The sequence below is a fragment of the Panthera uncia genome (genome assembly GCF_023721935.1).
Source record: "Panthera uncia isolate 11264 chromosome E2 unlocalized genomic scaffold, Puncia_PCG_1.0 HiC_scaffold_19, whole genome shotgun sequence".
In the NCBI taxonomy this organism is placed as follows: domain Eukaryota; kingdom Metazoa; phylum Chordata; class Mammalia; order Carnivora; family Felidae; genus Panthera; species Panthera uncia.
This window is the reverse complement of record NW_026057588.1, coordinates 32,654,015-32,675,255: the sequence shown is the minus strand read 5'-3', so window position 1 is coordinate 32,675,255 and position 21,241 is coordinate 32,654,015. Positions and strand designations below refer to the sequence as shown.

General features: G+C 51.6%; 1 protein-coding gene across 2 annotated transcripts in view; it reads right to left on the bottom strand.

The window, feature by feature from the left end:
* Nucleotides 1-19,672, bottom strand: part of NDRG4 (NDRG family member 4) — a 43,817-nt gene extending 24,145 nt beyond the window's left edge. The window contains exon 1 of one of the 2 annotated variants that reach the window (XM_049622379.1): nt 19,387-19,672. Coding sequence is in view for 1 of the 2 variants with exons in the window: in XM_049622377.1 (XP_049478334.1) it covers nt 18,797-18,833 (37 nt within the window). In the remaining variant the exon portion in view is untranslated. Of the gene's footprint in view, nt 1-18,796; nt 19,362-19,386 lie in introns of those variants that run through there. The other variant, XM_049622377.1, reaches the window with a different exon arrangement.
* Between the last annotated feature and the right edge of the window lie 1,569 nt (nt 19,673-21,241).

Genomic DNA, 21,241 nt, shown 5'->3' with positions numbered 1-21,241 from the left:
AAAAAAAAAAAAAAAAGCTTTTTCTAGTTTATTATTATAATAATAATAATAAAAAAAAAAAAGCTCCCCCCCCCCCCCCCCCCGCCGCCAGAACTGGCATTTCTCTTGCACGGCTTGTGGGTGCATAAATTGTTACATCTTTCTGGAGGACATTTTTGCAGAATGAATTAAAGTAATTTAAAACGTTCATATTCTTGGACTCCGCAGTCCTCTCCCTGGAAGAAATTTCCTAAGGAAACCAGAGAGGGCACCTAATGATTTATCTGTAAGAATGCTCACCACAGTGCCTTTTATAATAATAATAATAAACTAGAAAAAGCTAAATGTCCATGAATAGGGCATTCCACAGACTGCAGGTCAATCACTTGTAAACGATTATGTAATAACATGGGGAAATGCTTGTGTCATAATAAATGGAAAAAGAAGGTAGAAAACATGCAGTATCCTTGAGATTATAAAATAGGAATAGTTCCACAGAGAAGCCGGAAAGAATGTACATATAAAGCTTATAGGCATTATTCCTAGATGGAGGACTGAAAAACTAGAGTTTACCATCTGAAATCTAGAAAAGCCAACACTTTTAAAAGGCTATATGCAGATAATCAGCAGTGCCTTATTCTCCCAAGCATTTCATGGCTTACAAAGGACTTCTTGTGCGGTTTGATTTTACCCTCAAGGGAAGGGAGATGAAGAAACCAAGGCTAAGAGAGGCTCCATGGCATGCCCAGATAGGGCCAGGCCTGGAAAGGGGGTCTTTGAGTCCCTGCTTTAGTCCAGTGCTCATTCAGTCCTCCCATTCATTCACACCCCCCCCCCCCCCCCCCCCCCCCTTCTCTTTAGGTCACTCGTAAAATTGTTCTAAATGTTTATTTTTGAGAGAGAGAGAGAGAAAGAGAGCACGGGAGGGGCAGAGAAAGAGAGGGAGACAGAGAATATGAAGCAGGCCCCACGCTGTCAGTGCAGAGTCTCATGTGGGGCTTGAACTCACGAACCCCGAACCGTGAGCTCATGACCTCAGCCAAAGTCAGACACTCAACCGACTAAGCCATCCAGGTGGCCCTCTATTTTGGTCACCTTAAGGGTGAAGCCCTCAGACTTTCCTTTCCATCCTGAAGGCTGACAATCCCACTAGCTGGTTGGTCAGAAGACACATCCCACCCCATCCTTTCCCAGATGGAAGGCCCAGTGACTATGGAGTCTGCACTGTGGTTGTGTGGGGCCCAAGGGCACAGGGCCTCAGATGGGACCTATTCCCGTGGCAGACTGTCATGAGACCAGGCGGCAGCTCCAGACCTTCCCTGGGCTTCCTTCCCTCCTGTTAGAAGCAGGAAGCATCAGTCCTCCAGAGTGTTATCAAGATGCCTTGTGATAGCATGGGGATCCCCACCTGAGTCTAGTTTGGGGTTTAGATGTGCTGAGGTTGGGCTGGGAGCTGATGGCCACCCAGGCCTCATGGGAAGCTAATGGAGAGGGGCAGGGCCCCCACCATCACCCCCCAGGGAAGAAGCCCAGCAGGGAGGTCCCTGCCTACTCAGGCCCCCAGGTCCCTGCACCTCTGAGCCATGCTGGAGCTCTCTGTTCCCAGTGGTTTCCGGGGAAACCAGCTAACACAATGCAGATGGGCTGTATTTTTAGAAAGACATCCTCTCCCCTCCCCCTTTCTCTTCCATCCTTTCTGATGTGTGCATTCATCCATCCATCTGGGTGGGGAGCTGAAAGAAGGGCCCCCACCTTGGAAAACTCTTCCCCCATTAGGACTTTTTTAGTTGCTAGTCTCCTTGAATAGCCAACTCGATTAAACGCCTTGGCAGCACTGGGGCGTCCCCACCCTCACCCAAGCCTGTTATGAAACCACTGTGGAGACCATCCTCCCCAAGGATGGTGCTATGAAAAGGGCTGAGAGTGGGCAGTGCAGGGACAGATGGCCTGTGATCGAGGGGGTGGTGGGGAAGGGGGATGGAGAGAAACCTTATAATTCACAGAGCTGGGAGTGTCTCAGCCCATGGAAAACAGGCAGCCCAGGGCCCAGCAGGTGGTGATGTGGGGCTTCAGAACAGAGACATTCCCACAGGGTGCTGGCTTAGAAGCTTTTTCATAAGAAAGTTATGGTTAAAAAAAAAAAAAGGTAGCTAGATGATAAGTTAAAGGAAAATGAAATTCCTTATCAAATCAACACAGTGTATACCTTAAACGTAGATAAAGTTAATATCAATTATATATCAGAAAAGTTGGGTGGCTGGCGGGGGGCACCTGGGTGGCTCAAGTCAGTTAAGTGTCTGACTCCTGATTTTGGCTCAGGTCACAATCTCACGGTCTGTGGGTTTGAGCCCCACATTAGGTTCTGTGCTGGCTGGCAGTGTGGAGCCTGCTTGGGATTCTCTCTTTCTCCCTCTCTCTCTGCCCCTCCCCCACTTGCACACTGGCTCTCTCTCTCAAAAAATTAATAAATAAACTTTAAAAAGAAAAGAAAAGCTGGGCAGGGAGGGGAAGAGACATTCCTATCGACCTCCCACAAAGAAGCCGCGGTCATATCTGCAAGGAGATAGGTGGCACAGGGCAGAGTTGGGTGGGCGACCCCAGGGGTCTGGGAAGCAACAGTGATGGCTCTTTTCACCCTGCCCTTTTTTCTCCCTTTTGATCCCTGATTCTAGCATGTTAGATCCATATAAGCCTGGGATTATTCTAACTCTCCAAATTCTCGGTGCTGAGGCCTGGAGTCACTGGAACCATGGCCGGTATTTCTTCCCTGTCACTCACTTTATTTTGGGCAAAACCACTAAAAGGATGCTTCTCTGCAAACTGGGGGCATGAGCTTTCCTTTGCCCACCTCAGAGGTGCATCAGAGACAATGGATACAAAAATGCCTTTTATTTTTTATTTATTTATTTATTTATTTATTTATTTTTTAATTTATTTTTTTGGGACAGAGAGAGACAGAGCATGAACGGGGGAGGGGCAGAGAGAGAGGGAGACACAGAATCAGAAACAGGCTCCAGGCTCCGAGCCATCAGCCCAGAGCCTGACGCGGGGCTCGAACTCACGGACTGCGAGATCGTGACCTGGCTGAAGTCGGACGCTTAACCGACTGCGCCACCCAGGCGCCCCCAAAAATGCCTTTTAAATGGAAGATTTTGGTACCCATCTGGATGGGACAAATAGAATTTAGCAAAGGTGATTGATCAGGGTCTTGCTTAACTTCCTCCTTGTGCATAAGGCAACTCTGGGTTCTTTTCCTGCTGTCTTTTGCTGGATTCACACGTGCTGGCAGGAAGGTTACACGGATGTTTGCAGTAGGGGAAATGGACACATGGCCTCTCTGACCAGGTGACAGAGTCACATCACAGGGCAAACGGGAGCTGGGAGCAGCGGCAGGGATGTGCGTGGATGTGGGTGTGTGGATGTGGGTGATTCTTGACGAGGACCTGCATTTCTTTTAAATTACTTTTGGTTCCTGGTTTGTGCTCCTCCCTCCCTCCCTCCCTTCCTTCCTAGAAAGAAGAAATCTTTTTTTAATGTTTATTTATATATTTTTGAGAGACAGAACATGAGTGGGTGAGGGGCAGAGAGAGAGGGAGACACAGAATCTGAAGCAGGCTCCAGGGTCTGAGCTGTCAGCACCGAGTCCAACACAGGGCTCGAACTCATGGACTGCAAGATCATGACCTGAGCCAACGTCAGACACTTAACTGACTGAGCCACCCAGGCATCCCTGGTTTGTGCTTCTTTAAATATGATTCTATGCTGAGGTCTGGGCCATGTAAACCCTCAGATGTGTTAGTGTTAAAAATACAGAGGCACCCGGGTGGCTCAGTCAGTTAAGTGTCTGACTCCTGATTTCTGCTCATGTCGTGATCTTGAGGTTGTGGGATCAAGCCCTGCGTCGGGCTCTGAGCTGACAGCACAGGACCTGCTGGGGATTCTCTCTTTCTCTCTCTCTCTCTGCCCCTAGCCCTCTCAAAATAAATAAATAAACTTAAAAATATCTATAAGTGATTACTATGGTCATTCCTGAAACTATTCAATAAATACACCAATTAAATTGCTCAGTAGTAGTTACATATCCTAACAGAGCAATCGCTGAATGGAAGCACTGCTCAGACAGTGGTAGGGATGTCTGGAAATCTACTGCGGGGATTTTTGTTGTCTTAGCAACTGGGTAGGGGACTCCTACTAGTATTTAGTGCCCAGGGCCCAGAGGTGAGAAAGGTGCTGGGCAGGGAGAGTGCTGCATAGTGAAGAGCCCTTCCCCACACCAAAACACCCATCCCTGTCTCACTGAGCAACACAGGAACCAAAGTGGAAGAAAGGCAAGACATAAACAGAGTGAAGTTAGTTTATGCAGGAGAAACCATACATGTGATCCAGACCTTGTGGGGCAGGGAGAAACTGAACCCCAAGAGAAAAAGAGGCAGGACTGTGCAATGGTTTATCACCTCAAGAGTAAGAGGGCCTCTGGCAGATCATGGTCAAGGTCATGGTCCAAGGTGCCATGTGGATGCTGTGCCCCTAAAAGTCCTGGTTGTAAGGTCCTGTTATTAGAGGAAAGGCCACAAGCAAATGAAATAGGCTGCAACAGGAGCAGGGTCAAACTGGTACTGGCCCGCTCCACCCGGCGGAGGGGTCTGTGCCACAGATAAAGAAAGACAAGGCGGGAGGGCATGTGACTCATGTCCAAGCCTGTGCACCCAAACACCTTTCCACCCCCGCATGGCCAGCACCATGGTTTGAAAAGAATCCCCAGAAACTGGGACCCCAGAAATGAGGAACTCAATTTCCAAATGCACTAAGTAGGGGTTTGGAGCCTTAACATTAGCTCGCCCCTTCTATCCCTCTCCCTGTCCCTATCCTGACCTCAAAAGGCTGGGACAGCACTGGGGGTGGAGCCGGGATGGGGACTGGACCTTCCCTCGGCATCCCCATTTCACAGATGAGAAAAAAAAATGAAGGTGCAAGGCGGGAGTGATGGTGCAGCCCTCCCCTCCCCCCATGGCAAATCCCAGAAGGGAACCCAGAGCCGTGCTCTAAAATCCACACTCCAGGGGCGCCTGCGATTAAGTGATTTCGGCTCAGGTCATGATCTCACTGCTGTGGGATGGATCCCCTGCGTCAGGCTCTGTGCTTGGTATGGAGCCTGCTTGGGATTCTCTCTTTCCCTCTCTCTCTCTGTCCCTCTCCCCCACTTGTGTGCTCTCTCAAAAAATAAAATAAAACAAAATAAAAAAAATTGCTTAAAAAAAACCCCACACTCCATGTGTATTCTGCCTCCCACACTAGATACCCAACAGGAGGCTACGGGGGATATGATTTTTTTTCTGGTCCAGCCTCCACTTCCTCTCTCTAGTTATGGCCCCTTGATTCATGCTCAACCTGAACTAGACCAGTTCTCCTGATTTTCCTGATTTAGGCCTATGAATTCCCATCTCCCCACAACCACCGCCAGCCTGACAACACACACACACACATTCACTCACTCAGCCTTCCAGCACATTCCACCGTGCTTAAGGCAGCCATGTGGGGATCCTGACCCTTACAGCTAATGGCCCCAGCTGACCCCGTGAGCCCATTCTACCCACAGGAAGCAAGTGCCTTTGTTCATGCTGCTCCCTCCACCCAGAACGCCCTTCCCCATTGCATCCCTACATCATAACGAAACGGATCATTAGTATTTTCTGCTGGCACTTAGTATTTTTTTGTTGAATGAGATGAATGAGTGAATGATTCTTCTCTTAGACTTCAAAGTACCGAAAGATTGATGGCATTCAGTGTCGGTGAGGTTGTGGGGAAGCGGTAGAGTTTCACCTACCGTTGGCTGGACTGCAGAGGTTCCACTTTATTTGGAGGGCAACTCGGTAGTTTGTAAAAATGCAAAGGCCTGTCAACTCTGCAATTGTCTTGAGGTCTCTATCCCGATAGCAGGATACACCATGAGGCAGTGTGTGCAAAGAGGCACTGTTTGGAAGAGTAAAATAAGTGGAAACAACCCAAATGAATGTCAGGAGAATGGAACATCTACACCTGGAGCACCACAAGGTACCTACCTAATTGTGTTTGAAAACACTATTTTATTTACTTTTTATTTTTTTAGAGAGACGGAGAGAGAGCACACGAGGTGGGGGGGGGGGGGAGAGGGGCAGATGTAGAGAGAATCTTAAGCAGGCTGTGTGCATGGATGCGGGGCTTGATCTCACAACCCCGGATGACCCTGGGATCAGGACCTGGGCTGAAATCGAGTCGGCTCAACCTACTGATCAGTTAAATCTGTAGAATGCCCCTCAGTTTGGGTTTGTCTGTTGTTTTCTTTCTTTTTTAATGTTCATTTATTTTTGAGAGAGAGCACGTGCGGGAGAGGGACAGGAAGAGAGGCGGGCAGAGGACTCGAGGTGAGCTGAGTGCTGACAGCAGAGAGCCTGATGTGGGGCTCGAACTCACAAACCACAAGTTGGTGACCTGAGCTGAAAATAGACACTTAACCGACTGAGCCACACATGTGCCCTGGTTTGTCTGTTTTCTTCTTTATGATTAGACGGAGGTTATGCATTTTTGGCAGGAATAGAAGAGATGCCACGCGCCCTTCTCACCACACCCTATCAGGAAGTAGGGGCAGTCAGTCTGTCTTATTGCTAGGGACACTGACCTTGATCACTTGACTAAGGTGGTGTCTGCAGGTTTCTCCAGTGTAAAGTTATTATTTTTTCTCTTTATAATTAAGAAGTATCTTGTGGGAAGATATTTTGAGATTATGCAACTTCCTGTTTCTCGTCATATGTTCCCCACTAACCGTAGCAACCATTGACGACTTCTGCCTACAGTCGTTATTGTGTTTTCTTAATGACACTTTTCTATTTCCACCGTCCCTTCTACATTTATTAATTGGAGTTCTTCTGTAAGAAAGAGCTGTCCTTTCTCCTCCAATTGCTTATTTATCCAATTACTTATTTACATTACTATGGACTTATGCATAGTTATTCTAGTCTATGGGTTATAATCCAATCATCATTTCATTGTTTACACCGGGTCAGATTTGGTCATTGGGGGTTCCTCCAAGCTGGGTCCTCTGAGTTGAGTTCTTTTACCACACACCCATTACGTTTTGAGTAGTTTAAAGTTTTCTGGTTCCTTATGATGTTCTAAACTCATCTCATACTTTCTCTGCCTGAATCCTGGAATCAACCATTCCTCCAGAGAGCCCAGTTTCTTCATATTGCAGAATGCTATTTAGAAACCAAGATTTGGAGACACCTGGCTGGTTCAGTCGGTGGACCACGTGACTCTTTGACCACGGGGTTGTGAGTTCAAACCCCACACTGGGTGTAGAAATTGCTTAAAAATAAAAACTTAAAAAAAAAAAAAAAGGAAACCAAGATTTGGGCACTAGTGTGCTCATTGCCACTGGGGTTCCATTGTTCCAGGCTGTCTTAACAAGCAGAGTTAGGATATGTAGGTAAGTATGCTAACACACTCTTGTACATCTAGCCATCTGTGTGTATGTAGAAATCTGAAATTAAGGGGCACCTGGGTGGCTCAGTCGGTTAAGAGTTCAACTCTCGGTTTCGGCTCAGATCATGATTTCACAGTTCGTGAGTTCATGCCCCGCGTCGGGCTCTCTTCTGACAGTGCAGAGCCTGCTTGGGATTCTCTGTCTCCGTCTCCGTCTGCCCCTCCCCACTTGCATTCTCTCTCAAAACAAATTAACTTAAAAAATAAATAAATAGATGAAATGAAATATATACTGACACCTTTAATTCTATTTTTAAAATAAATTTTTCATTAATTAATTTTTTTTTAAGTAGGATCCACACCCAACGTGGGGCTTGAAGTCATGTCCCTGAGATTAACATTCACATGCTCCACCGACAAAGCCAGCCACGCACCCCAACACAACAGTTTTTTTCTACTTCTCCCCCTTTCTTTGTTATTTTTTCTGCCATAATAAGAAACCTGGCTCTCACTATCCATAATAGTTTCACTTATTTGCTCATTACTGGTATATACACACAAAGTAATTTCAGAACTGCTACTCACATAATGAGTTCTTTCTCTTCAGAACTTTTGTACTTACTTTAGTTTTTTGTACTTTACCCTTTTATTTTATTATGAAAAAAATGTTTAATCTTTATTTTTGAGAGAGAGAGAGAAAGAGAGCACGAGGGCGGGGGGAGGGGCAGCGAGAGAGGGAGACACAGAATCCAAAGCAGGCTCCAGGCTCTGGGCTGTAAGCACAGAGCCCGATGTGGGGCTTGAACTCATGAACAGAGAGATCCTGACCTGAGCTGAAGTCAGACACTCAACTGACTGAGCCACCGAGGCACCCCTGTACTTCACTCTTTTAGACCCAGATTTTTAAGAGCATCTATCACTCTTGTAAATTAAAAAGGAAACTACACGTGAAATAAATGGTTTAAAGTCTTCCTAAAACTTCTCCGCATCCAGGGTCGATGTCCCTGAGTCACTGTCTTGAAATTGTGGTTGCCTGCGTGCTTATCCTCTGACATCAGGAATGCTGGTGGTGTGGCATTTCCCACTGGGGCTCTGCTGCTGTCTCCAGGATTTCCCTCCCCACCACAGATTCTGAGGTGCACGAGACAGCGAGGACAGCACCGCTGAGCCCGTCTCCCCAACACAGCCTCTTTAGACATGAGAGGGTACAAAAAAGATGTGTGTCTCAGAGTTGCCATAACACAGCTCTTTCATAAAATTTCCTTCTATGGAGGCTGAGCACCAATGTGGGAGCTCTGTTTCTTTGTACAACATGGCCCCAAGAATTAAACACAGACCAAGGAGAGACACAACTAGAACCCCAATAACATTCCATGTGGGCAGCTACTGTAAGGAACCAGTAAAAGTGCCACTGTAGCAAGGACTGTTAATCGTCCCCCAATATCTGTTCTCTCCTTCTTCCTTAATAATAGATCCCTACATTTTTAAGTCTCTATCTATCTATCTACCCATCTATTTAAAGTAAGCTCTACGCCCAAAGTGGGGCTTGAACTCATGATCCTGAGATCAAGAGCCACGTGCTCTACCAACTGAGCCAGCCAGGCACCCCTGGATCCCTACATTTTATTTTATTTTAATTAATTTATTTATTTTTGAAAGAGACAGAGTGGGGAGGGGTGGAAGGAGAGGGAGAGAGAATCTCAAGCAGACCCCCCTCTCGGCACAGAGTCTGACACAGGGCTTGATCTCTTGATCATGAGGGCAAGACCTGAGCTAAAATCAAGAGTCTGATTCTCAACTGACTGAGCCACCCAGGCACCCCTAGATCCCTACGTTTTAGACAGGCAGGTGGATAATGGCAATAAAACTTATTAATGACCATGTGACAACATTCTTCCAGTAAGATGTAAATGGAAGCATGTGACTTTAAAGGGAGGAGACATGCTATTCTTTAATCCATCTTCCTTCCTGCCGGCTGGAATATAGATGTGCAGGTGGGGGCCTGAACAGCCATTTTGTTTATTTATTTATTTATTTTTGAGAGAGAGAGAGGGAGAGAGAGACAGAGTGTGAGCGGGGGAGGGGCAGAGGGAGAGGGAGACACTGAATGTGAAGCAGACTCCAGGCTCCGAGCTGTCAGCATAGAGCCTGATGCAGGGTTTGAACTCGAGAACCACGAGGTCATGATCCGAGCCAAAGTCAGATGCTTAACCTCCTGAGCCACCCAGGTGCCCCTGAACAGCCATTTTGGGCCCTGGGGCAGGATACTAAGGAGTCTAGGTACCTGAGAATCATGAAGCCATGATTCGGGATGGCCTATCTTCAGACTCTGTTTATAAAGAAGGGAAGTACACTTTTATCTTGTTTAATCTATTAGTATCTTGGGGTTTTCTGTCCCATACTGTTGAAATGAATCTAAATGTGGGGCATTTTTCTTGGAGGCCCACCCTAACATGCTGAAGAGGCAGAAAGCCAAGGGAAAGGAAAGGGCTTGCCCAAGGGAAACCAGGGGAATGCCAGAGCTCGGCCAGAACTTGCAGCTTCCTCTCTCCAGTGGGCAGTATACTCCATGAAGCAATGCTCTCCGCTAGCTCTTCAACGGAGCCAGCCCCTTCTCACTCAGCCCTCACAGGTGCACAGTAACCTTGCTGATATGGGTAACCGTGACCTACCTAAAAAGTTGAAAAGCCCACTGTGGCAGTTTAATTTTTTTTATTTTTTGCTACAGATTCTCAAGTTTCTTTAACACTGGTGCTTCAGTTCAGCTGTGTATCTGCCTCATTTGGCAGATTTCCCAGAAACAAAGATATACTTGTCCTGGATCTGTATGCAAGATCCGAAGAGGTAAGCTAAGGCAGCAAGCCTCGTCCAGCTCAGGAGTCTGCAATATAGTCCGAATTAGAGAATAGGAGGGAGCAACTTTCTTACGGGGTATTTTTTCACAGGAAGCCCCTGCGAAATGCCTAACGTATTAGTGTTTTCGGGAACAACATTCACCTAGGAGAGAAGGACTCACACCAAGCAACTCCCAGAGTCTTCCTGCTTCAAACACAATGTCTACAGAAGGGAGCCCTGTGTCAGGACTCACTCAACACCCAGGTCTTTCCTACTTGTAATGGCACCTGGTTTCCTTTTATGAAACATTACCTGCCCCCCCCCCCCATTCCCAATCCATGTGGTTCAGGCAGAGATAACCACACTCCCAGGCGTGGCCAGGTGGCTCAGGTGAAAATCCATTCATTCATTCATTCACTCACTAGATACTGACTGAGCACCTACTACGTACCAGGCACTGTTCCAGGCACCAAAGACAAGATACTATTATAGACAAAATGTCCTTCCTTTGTGGAACTTTCTAGGGGAGGAGATAAACATCAACAAGTCTGAGTTAATCTATGGTGTGTCAGACATGCCAAGGTCAATAGAGGAAGCAGTGTCAGAGAAGGGGGTAGACAGCCTGAAACAGGGCGCACGGAGGTGAGGGAGAGGGCTCTGGGGACGTGCAGGAGCACTGAGGCCAGAGAGAAGGGCAGAGGCTGTGAGGCAGGCATTTGTCTGGGACGTTCAGGGGAGCTGGGGAGTGGGTGGGTGGGGAAGGACCTGGGGACAAAGACGTAAGGGCAGGAGCATCAGATCATGTTGTGCCTTGAAGGTTGTTAGGAAAACTCTGGTTTTCCTCCGAGTGAGTTGTGCTGGAGGGTTCTGAGCAGAGGGGTGATGTGAGAGGATTTCCATCTTAAAGACTCCCTCCACCTGCTCTGGGGGGAACAGACGTGGGGGCTGGAATAGGGAGAACAGTTGCAATGACCTGGAAGAGACCTGACGGCTAGTGGAGGTGGAGAAGCACTCAGGTTCTGGTGTGTCCTGATGGCAGAACCAGTGGGAACTGTCGGCCATCAATGTGGGGCATGAGGGAGGGAAGAGAGTCAAGCATGACTTGGGTTTTGCTCTGAGCCATTGTGAGGAGAGAGCTGGGAAGCTCTCTCAAGGCAGGTTTAGCCTTGAGCAGACAGAGAAGCCAATGGCCGGGCTGCTGACATCACCACAGAGGCAGTGCCCAAACTCGTGAGACCGGATGGGGCCAGCCAGGGGGTGAGTGAGGACAGAGGTATCCAGGGCTGGAGCCCAGAGAAAGGAGAGGAGGGGAAAGCAGCGGCAAGGTGGGAGTGAGTGAGTGGAAACCAGGGGGACACAGCACAGGGCGTGGCCTCGGAGGGTGCAGGGAGGGCCTCGGGCTCCTGTCAGGACCAGGCCTTTGCTGGCATCCTTGGGGACGCTCTTCGCTGGGGTTATGGGGAGGATGGTCTGTGAGCCAGCAGCCAACTCGCCATCAAGAGGCAGGACCTGACAGAACCAAAACAACCCAAAGACCCGAACAGGTAGGAGTGGGGGAGAGACAGACAGAGTCCGGTGGCCCCGTGTGCCCTACATCCATATGCCACAGTTGCCCCACAGTGTCCTTTTTTGTTACCCTAGGCTCAGTTTCTGCAATCAGGAGACCTAACAGAAGGTCCGAGGTCTTTTCTTCCACTTGGCCCAGCACCCACCCATCCACCCTGCAATCACATAGGGGCAGCCAGGTCTGGGTGTGGGGTCAGAGGGCTCATGGGCTGGAGGGCAGGACTTGCCCACCACACCCAAAAGGCAACATCACAGTCCACTCGAGCTGCCTAGGGCTTTTCCAACCCGGAACATCTCAGGGCCTGCAGTCCTCCTGGATGACCACTTCGGATCACGAGGGACCTCGGGGCCACCCCCGACCACTACGCCCTCCACCCTGACCAAGTGGGCCGAGTTCTCAGTGAATACTCTGGAGCTGGCCTGGGCTTTGGGAGCAGTGAGCTCAGAGCTCTTACTCTCAGCACAAGGAAAGGCAGGTGTATGGCTCAGGGTGGGGCGGACAGGATTCTCCAGGGAACTTGATGGAGAGTCAGCAGCTTCCCCGTTCCACCCCCAGGCCCCTGGGCCCCAACAGGACATCTCTCCTCCTAAATACCAGCATGGAAAAGACCGCTAAAAGCCACTTCTGGCACCCACAAGCCTGGCCCCTGGAGTAGGCTGTCAGGAAACTGTCTCAGGTACACAGAATATGATCCTGGCTACAAACCTCAGACGTGGCTATGGAATGCCCACCCCCACCCCTGTGTAGGGAGATGACATCCCAGAAATATGCCCTGCGTCCTGTCCAAGGAGGCTGGGGTCCCCCCACCTCACCTGCCTAAGACAGGGCACACCACCAGGCACGCAGCATCTGTCCTGCCACGCCTCTCCCAAAAGGTGAACTGGAAAAGCACCTAAGTCCTCAGAAGTGTTTGTTATGGGGCTTGTAATCGTTCTGGCTGGAATGTACGTTTCATCTGTGGCTTGGGGTTTCAGGCGCTGGAGGATGAATGCAACGAGAGCTCCTCTGTCACCACACGGAGACCAGCTTTGCGTCCAGGCTCCTGTGACGCTCTCCTACTCAGAAAACAGCATCGCAGGGCTCTCAGTTGACCCTCAAGATTACCCTGTGCAGGGCGCCTGGGTGGCTCAGTTTTATGAGCATCCGACTTCGGCTCAGGTCATGATCTCACAGTCTGTGAGTGCGAGCCCTGCGACAGGCTCTGTGCTGACAGCTTGGAGCCCGGAGCCTGCTTCAGATTCTGTGTCTCCCTCTCTCTCTGTGCCTCCCCCACTCGTGCTCGTGCTTGCTCTCTCTCTCTGAATAAATAAATAAACAAAACATTTAAAAAAAGAAAAGAAAAAAAAAAAAGACTACCCTGTGGACTTGGCCAGGTTCAGCCTGAGGTCACTTGGCCAGGGTAGGTCAGATCCAGCTTTCTAGACTCCAACCCCACAGTCTGACCACCACCCTGTGCTGCCGGCCGGCGCAGGGGCTGAGGCCCTGGGTCTGATGTGCACACCCCAGGACTGGTTTTCCTGGGTGTCACAAATCACCACAACCTCAGCGGCTTCAAACAAGGCCTATCGTTGTCTCATCACCTTGGAGGTCAGAAGTCCAAACTCCATGGCACTGGGCGGCAGTGAAGGTTTTGGCAGGACCACTCTTCCTTCCTACGCAGATCCGAGGGGAGAATCTCTTCTCTTGCACTTTCCAGGTTTAGAACTGTGCTCCTTGCACTGCTTGGCTCCTGGCCGGTCCTCCATCATTAAGGCCAGCGGTGTGGAGAAAGTCAAGCATCTTGATGCAGGGCATTCCATTGCCTTCTCCCAGGCTCTGTGGTCAAGTATCCTTCTGCCTCCCCCCTCGTAAGGATACATGTGCTTGCATTCAGGGCCCCCCTGGCTAATCCAGGACAAAGACCCCATCTCACGTGCCTTACCTTAATCACACCTGCAGTCTCTTGTCATCTAACACTTCTAGGTTCTAGTGCTTAGGGTCTGAATATCTTTGGGAGTCGTTATTCAGCCTAGTGCACACACATGCCCCCATGGTCTTGCAGCCCTACGTTTGTCAAAATTGTTCACTGTGCCTCTGAACACTTCCTCTTCCCTATGGAAAGCCAACTTCAACATCCACTGCTCTGCCCTCAAGCTTTCCAAGAACACACCGCTTCCAAAGCACTGGGCTTCGGCTCTTCCTCAGGGCTCCCGCCGGCTCGATTTCATCAGAACCCCAGCACTCAGCACTTCTCTGCGTCTGTTCCTTTTTAGTTTTTAAAAACTGAACTTGAATTTCATGTAACACACATTCACTGAGAAAAGTCAGAGAAGCAGAAGAGCAAACAGAAGTAAAAAGCACATACAATCCTACTCATCGGAGGAAACCACTGTTAAGATTTCTACTTAGGTTCTTTTCATCTTTTTTCACTGCTGATCTACATACTGAAAAAGGCTTTTTTCTTTCTGAAAACAAAAAAAAAAACAGTTTTGAGACATACTTTTGGACTCTGGAGCCAGATATCCTGGTTCACATTCCAGCTAGCCACTTAACATCTGTGTGACCTTCAGAAAGTTACTTAACTTCTCTGTGCCTTAGTATGCCTTATCTATAAAAAGGAGGAAATAATAGCGGGTCCCTCCTAGGGTTGTTGGGATGAGTTAATACATAGAAAGCACTCAGAACTGTGCCTGGCACACAGCAAATGCCACACAAGTGTGATGTCACCTCTTACTATTACATGTATAAGGGAGTGTCTGTCCGGATGAGTAAATAACCTGTGATGGCATAATTTGCAGCTGTTGGGGTTCCCTAGTATGATGGCACCCGCATTTATTTAACGTTCTCTGCTGTTGGGCATTCAGATTGCTCCAGTTTATTTTTTTTTTTTCTATAAACAACTATGGGATAAACACCCTTGAACAAACACCTCTGCACACATCTTTATTTGTTCCTAAAAATTCAACTGCTGAGTCACAGATCACACATATTTTTAAACTTCTGATACAGCATTGCCAACCTGCCCTTCATAAAAGCTGCGCCAGTTGCCCTCCGCACGGACAGTGGGGACAGCACGCCTGTCTCGGCACGCCCCACCCTCACCTGTGGCTGGGGGCCCACCTGCGTACCCCTCCCCTCTTCAGACCACGCCCCCTCATTTGCATGCCCCGCCCGCACTGCAGCACACCGGTGAAGCAGTGGAGTTTGCTGAAATGGATGAACTGGAAATGAGGATTTGAGATCCTATTTTCAGCCTGCTGGGATAAATCTGTGCTTCTCGTTTTCCCCCACATGTAAAATGTGGGTCAACACACCTGCCAAGAATCAAACACTATTTAAAGGTAGTCTATGAAATTGTGTGGGACTACATATTCCATGCATTCAAATGACACCAAAATTCCAGACAGAACAGGCAAAAAGTTTTGCTTTTTAATCACACATTGAGTGTATTCTTAAAACATTTCCAACATCCAACATCAGGGCTCCCAAGGGACCATATCAGAGCCCCAAATCTGCCACTTTAGAGCTCCCTCAGGACTCCAAACCATCTTGGAGACATATTGTTTGAGTGCAAATGCACATAAGCCATCACTTTCCTGTTTCCAAGTAGACTAATGTCCCACTTTCCCACATCATACTAAGAAATAAAAAAACACTCAGCTACAAAAGGCACCAAGAGTCTGTGCTCCGAAGACTGCAGCAAGCTTGCGTGGGCACATGGGGGGCCATGTGCTGGGGTCCTCCCAGTGCTACTGAGGTAGGGCCCTTATTCCCATTTTACTGATCAGGAGACGGAGGCTCAGAGTAATTACAAATTTGCTCAGGAGCTGAGAAACAGAGAGGAGACCGTTCTGGTTCCCAAATCCCTGCCCTCCTTACACTGCAAGACTCAGAGAGTCTGGAAAATGCTGGCTGCCATATGCATCAGTTACCTGTGAAACTTCCTAGAACAGCCCCTACCACCTGCTTCTTCTCCCTGCAACAAAAAGACATGCTCCGACTGGGCACAACAACTCATGGACATCCTTCCAGCCCCACAGGTGAGGGGCACCTGGCCTTCCCCACCTGATGTCAGAGCTGTGATGTCAGGCCAGTAGGGCCCAACTCTAGGTGTCATGCCCCATTTGTCCCACATGACGGGAAACTGAGGTCTCAGCAGAGTCCCCCAGGAGCACATTGCAGGGAGATCTGGATTGTGTGGAGAAGCCAGAGAAGGAACTGGAACATTTCAGAAGAGGAGCAAAGGGGAAGGGGGAGACCCTAGGACACTGAGGAGGTAGTTGGGGACAAAAGCCCTACAACTGCGATTTGCTGACTGTCTGCCTGACACTGCACTCAGCACTGACACACACTCTCACAGCTAATTGCTGAAGCACACAACCAGGTAGGTACCATGATGATCCCATTTTACAGATGGGAAAAAGAAGTGCACAGCTTGAAGACTGGCCTGAAGCCGGGCAGTTAGAACACACGGGATGGCTCAGGACCCAGGTTTGAAACTGAGCTCCACCTTTCCCCAGCTGCATGAAGAAGTGACTAACCTCACTGGGAGAAGGGGCATGATGAATAAAGGGGAGAATGTGAAAACTGTATACAGCTACAGAAGTAGGATTTTAGCAAAGAGGTTCAATGGAACAATTCACCAATGCTGACGCAGGGGGCAGGGAGTTACGGGCCTCTAAGGAATCCTCCCAGAGACACAACTGAGCCTGGACTCAAACAACGATTGAGCATTTGCTATATGCCACCACAATCTACTTGGAACGACACTGACATTGACCTGCTCGTCATCCAGCAGGGGAGACAGGTCAGAATCTCACAGATGCATGTGAGCAGGGATAAGGTGGGGTTAGGGCAGAGCCAAACTCTCTAGTGGCCAACCAGCCAGGGTAGGTGGAAGTTCTCCATGACGAGGAACTTTCCAGAAGGGAGATGAAGCCCAAGAGGTGCCCACCAGGGCTAGCCCCCTCACCCGTGCTATCTCAGTGAGCCTCATGCCAACTCTCAGAGGGAGGGGTCAACAGTTTCATCTCTAAGAGGAGAAAACTGAAGCCAGAGAGGTTAAGCAAGCTGTCTGAAATCACATAGCTGGTCAGCAGAAGGGCTGGGATTTGAACCCTTATCTGTGGGACAAGGAGGAGGACAGGATGGAGTTGGGAGGAAGGTCACAAAGACCACCAGGCAGAGGCTAAAGGGATGCACCGTCTCCCAGGTGCATCCCTTTAGCCTGGTGAGAGGTGCAAGGGGGGGGGGCTGTGACCCACGACAGTGCCCTAGGGGCTCCTGTTCCAGCCTGGCCAGGGGCTTAGAGAGTCCACCAGAACCAGGTAAGCCTGTCTGGTGAGGGAGGCGGGTCCCTGACCCCTGTACCCAGGAGATAAGGGCGCATTGCCCTGGGACCCCAAAACTGCACCCCCATTGGAGCCCCCATGAATGCCTCCCAAGAGCATTCTTCCTCCAGGGCCTTCTGGGGCCAAAGAGGAGAAGGGGAGGATCCAGAAGTTCTGCCCTGTGAGCAGGGCTCCCAACACCCACAGGGCTGTAAAAACTTTCCCTCAAGGGCATTAACTAGTGCAGTGGCCTTGAAGTCAGGTGGGCCAGCCTGCCTCAAGTGAGCTCTACAAGGAAAAGCTGGTAAGGGATTGGAGGGAGGGTCAGCCCCACGGCTCATCCAACTAAGACCTGGCACTTCTGAGCACCTGGCCAGGTTTTCCAGGGCTTCGGAACAGCCCCCTCTTCCTTGTTTGTGAGCTTGCCAGGAGCCAAGAGACAGCAGCTGCAGGTAACTTAACTCTCACTCACAGCCTGAAACCTCACCAGACCTCCTCGCAGCTCCAGGCCCTCCAGCCTCTGCACCACTCGCAGGGCCTATATGTAAGCTGGCCCCTCCCTCCATTAGCCTGCAATGCCACCTCTCTCTCCATTAATAGAAATTCTGTCTTTTAGGGTCCAGCTCAAACACTGCCATGTGTTCAAATCTCTCTGCTCCCCTCCAGCGCCCTCAGACTCCAACCTGTTTCCTGAACGCACCCCCACGCTGCTGCCCGCTTCCCTGTCTTGTAACACAGTTCCTGTGCTCTGTTCTCTGGCACCAGACAGTAAGGTCCTTGAGGTCAGAAACCAAAGTCTTCCAGGTGCCCGACTCCACACATGGCCCCAGGATACACTGTTTGAGCACCTTCACCGCCCAGGCCCGGGGGAGATGGTGGCCCTGGGTGTTTCCCTTTCCTAGCCCCCTTCCACCTGCCCGAGTCTCTCCACACAACCTCAGGAGTGGGAGAGCTCTCCCACCTTTCAGACACTGGGTCTCCTGTCCTTGCTCTTTCCTCCCCCACTCCTGGGCATACCCAGTGTCCTCTGCTGATCTCCGGCCACAGCACCCTGGATGTGGTTTCCAGCAGGGTGTCTGGCCGCTTCTCCAGAGGAGCCTCAAGGCTGAGAGCCCCCAGTCAGCAGGGTCCCATCTGGTTGCCCACTTCACAGACCACTTGGCCTCTACTCCCAGCAAGAAACTTCTAGGGAGAGGCGCTCAGATTGTTACGGGGAGCAGGAAATAAAAGGCCTATGGCAGGGGTCCTGTTGGGAGCCCAGGGAGCTCCTTCTTTACTGGGGGACGGCGACACTGACTGGAGGGCAAGGGCGCTGAAATCCCTTCCGATGGCCTGGCTATAGCTCGGCTAGTCGGAGACTCCAAGGGGCCGCTCCCCTGACCCGCGCTCCCTCCTGCGGGACGCCAGCACCGCGGACTGGAGCAGGGCCGGGCGGGACACAGCCCCACGTCCTCTCTCGGAGCGGTGCTCCGCGCAGGAACAGAGAGCGCACAAGCTCGAAATTCGCTAGCATCCGCACCCCCTCCTCCAGCTCGAACCCGAGCCGCCCCAAACCCCGGCCAGCGCGCCGGTCTCCCGCTCCAACTCGGAAAGTAGCGGGCGGCGAGGGCCGCGCCCAGGGGCGGCGGAGGAGAAGGGCCGGCGGTACCTGTCAGCAGTTCGATCTTGTGTCCCAGCACCTTCATCTCCGCGCTGCGGCGTCGGGGAGCGAGCTCGGCCGAGCCGGGAGAGGAGCGCGGGAGGCGAGGAGCGAAGCAGCAGGAGAGCCAGGAGCCTGGCAGGCGGAGCTGCCGGGAGCCAGGAGCGCTCTCGCCGCCCCCCTCGCCGTTCTCCCCCCCTCCAAAACCGGTTAAAAAAATCCACCAATTGCACGACCGCGCACCCCTAAAAGGCGCGCGCCGCCACCTGGTCGGGGTGATCTCCGGGAGGCGGAGGGAGCGCGCGGGCTCGGTGCGGGTGACACTCCCGGCGGCGGCGGCGGGAGGGGGGCCCCGGCGCCTGTCGCCCGAACAAAGAGGCCTTGCCGCCCGCGCCTCCCCCACCGCGACGCCCGGGGAGGTCCCCGCGTCCGGCTGGGAGGGGGTACCGCCCTCGTAAGCCAACTGTGGCCCCAGAGAGAGGGCGCGCGGTTCGCCGAGTCTCGGGTCGCGAGGGGAGGCGGAGCAGGGGTGGCGGGCTGGCCGCAGCCGCAACGGCGGGGGGAGACGGGGAGAAAGACCGAGGGCGCCGCCGACTCACCGAGGGTGATGTGAACGAGACAGACGCGCAGGCGGGGAGCCGGGCCTCGGCGCCGCCGTCGCCAACGCGCGGGTGCAGGTGCGGGCAGCCGGGAGCCCCTCCACCTCGCTGCCGCTGCCGGGGGCGGAGGCTGGGCTGGGGGCGGCGCGCCGCGGGGGGCGTGCCCACGTGGGTGTGGTGGGCGTGGGCGCTCCGCCGGCCGGCTGGGCCCGGCAGGGTGGCTGCAGCGGAGAAGTCCCGGGCGCTCGGCTTCCCCCTCCGGCCACGGCGGGAGCGCCCGGCCGGTGGATGGGCCGGCGGGCGAGCGGACGCCGCGGCACGCGAGCCTAGCCGAGACTCCCTGTGGACCCGCACGCTTCTCGCCTCTCGCAGGCGTCCGGGGAAAAGGTCAACCGCGTTCGACCTGGCGGGGTGCGGCGGAAGGCCCCTACCCTCCCGCGCCCCCTGCAGCCGCGCGGCGTCGGGTTCCCGGGGAGGGGGCGGCCTCTGCCTCCCTCTTTGTTCAGATTCCCGAGGGGAACCCCAGCGGTTGGGGACAGCGGCCTCCTCCGCCCCCGCCGCTCGCCCCCGCCCCACCCCGCCGCCGCCAGGGACCTGTTCGGGAAAAGCCCAGGGGGGTCAGAAAGAACCAGGTGCTCACGGGTCCTTGAAACCCCGTCCAGTTTTCAGACCCCCAGGGTTTCCTTGGGAACTGGTGGGGGAGTAATGGTCTCCAGACAAAGGTGTTCTGGGCCGTCAGGGTCCCGCCCAGAGTGTCCCTGCTTTCAATTCACCCTTCATCATCTGAGCGGGAAGGGGATCTGGCACACCCTTGTGTTGCTCAGGCTCTCTCTGGTCTGGCTCAGGGACGTTGCTCTCACCTGTCACCCCAAATGAAGCAGCGCTAAAGTCCCTAGATGGAGTCCTGTAGGGAGAAATCTGATGACCTGGAAAAATTTACTTGGGCAAGACAGTTCAAAACAGTGCTTCCGGAGACGAGTTCTATTGAGGGCCTGCCAGTGACCTTGGTCAGGGATCTGCCTCTCCCAGATTCCAGCCTGTTTTGTGCAGAGTGAATGAGTTGGACCAGTCATCTGAGAGGTCCCACTGGGTGGGAGTTCAGGTGGATCCTGCAGCACCCCCTCCCCTTTGTCTGGGCTGGTTTGTGGTAAGGTTCTGGCTGTCCCTTAGCTCCAGGCTGTGGCGGAGGCTGCCATGCCATTGAATGAACTGATTCACTGGTCTTGAGGAAGCTAGTAAGATTTGGTGGCCCCAGATGGGGTGCGTGCTCCTGCTCGGGGTACAGTATATAAACCACATGGGAGGTAGCAAGCTTGGCTTCTCCTTACAGCTCTGGGGCTCACCTTGGGGAAGTCCCTTTCACTTTCCACTTTTGTAAAAGGGATGGGGGAGGCCAGTGGTGACAGAGTGAACCTCTGTGTCCAAAACATCCAGGAGACTGTGGTTCTTACGTGTACACGTCTGGAGTCAGTCCTCAAGAGCACAGGCTGGTTCTACAATTTCCCGGCTGTGTGAGGTCCAGCAAGTTACTCACCCTCCCTGAGCCTCCATGCCATACCCTGAAATTGGGATGATGACCCCTCAGAGGGTTCTTGTAAGAATTAAATGACGGAACATAAAGAAAATGCTTAGCATAGTGTCAGACACATGGTTTAAGTGTTCACTAAATACTAAATAGTGTTGCTATTGTTATTGATGATTAAATTGTTATGCCTGTGTTAGGGATTCAGGCTTCCCTGAGTTCTACCCTTTTCAATAAGGTCTGTCTGATGACAGACCTAGTCATAGAACAAAACTAATGGTTGGTTTTCTAGTAACGTAGTTCATGAGGCCTAGCCTGTTCTGAATTCCCGGG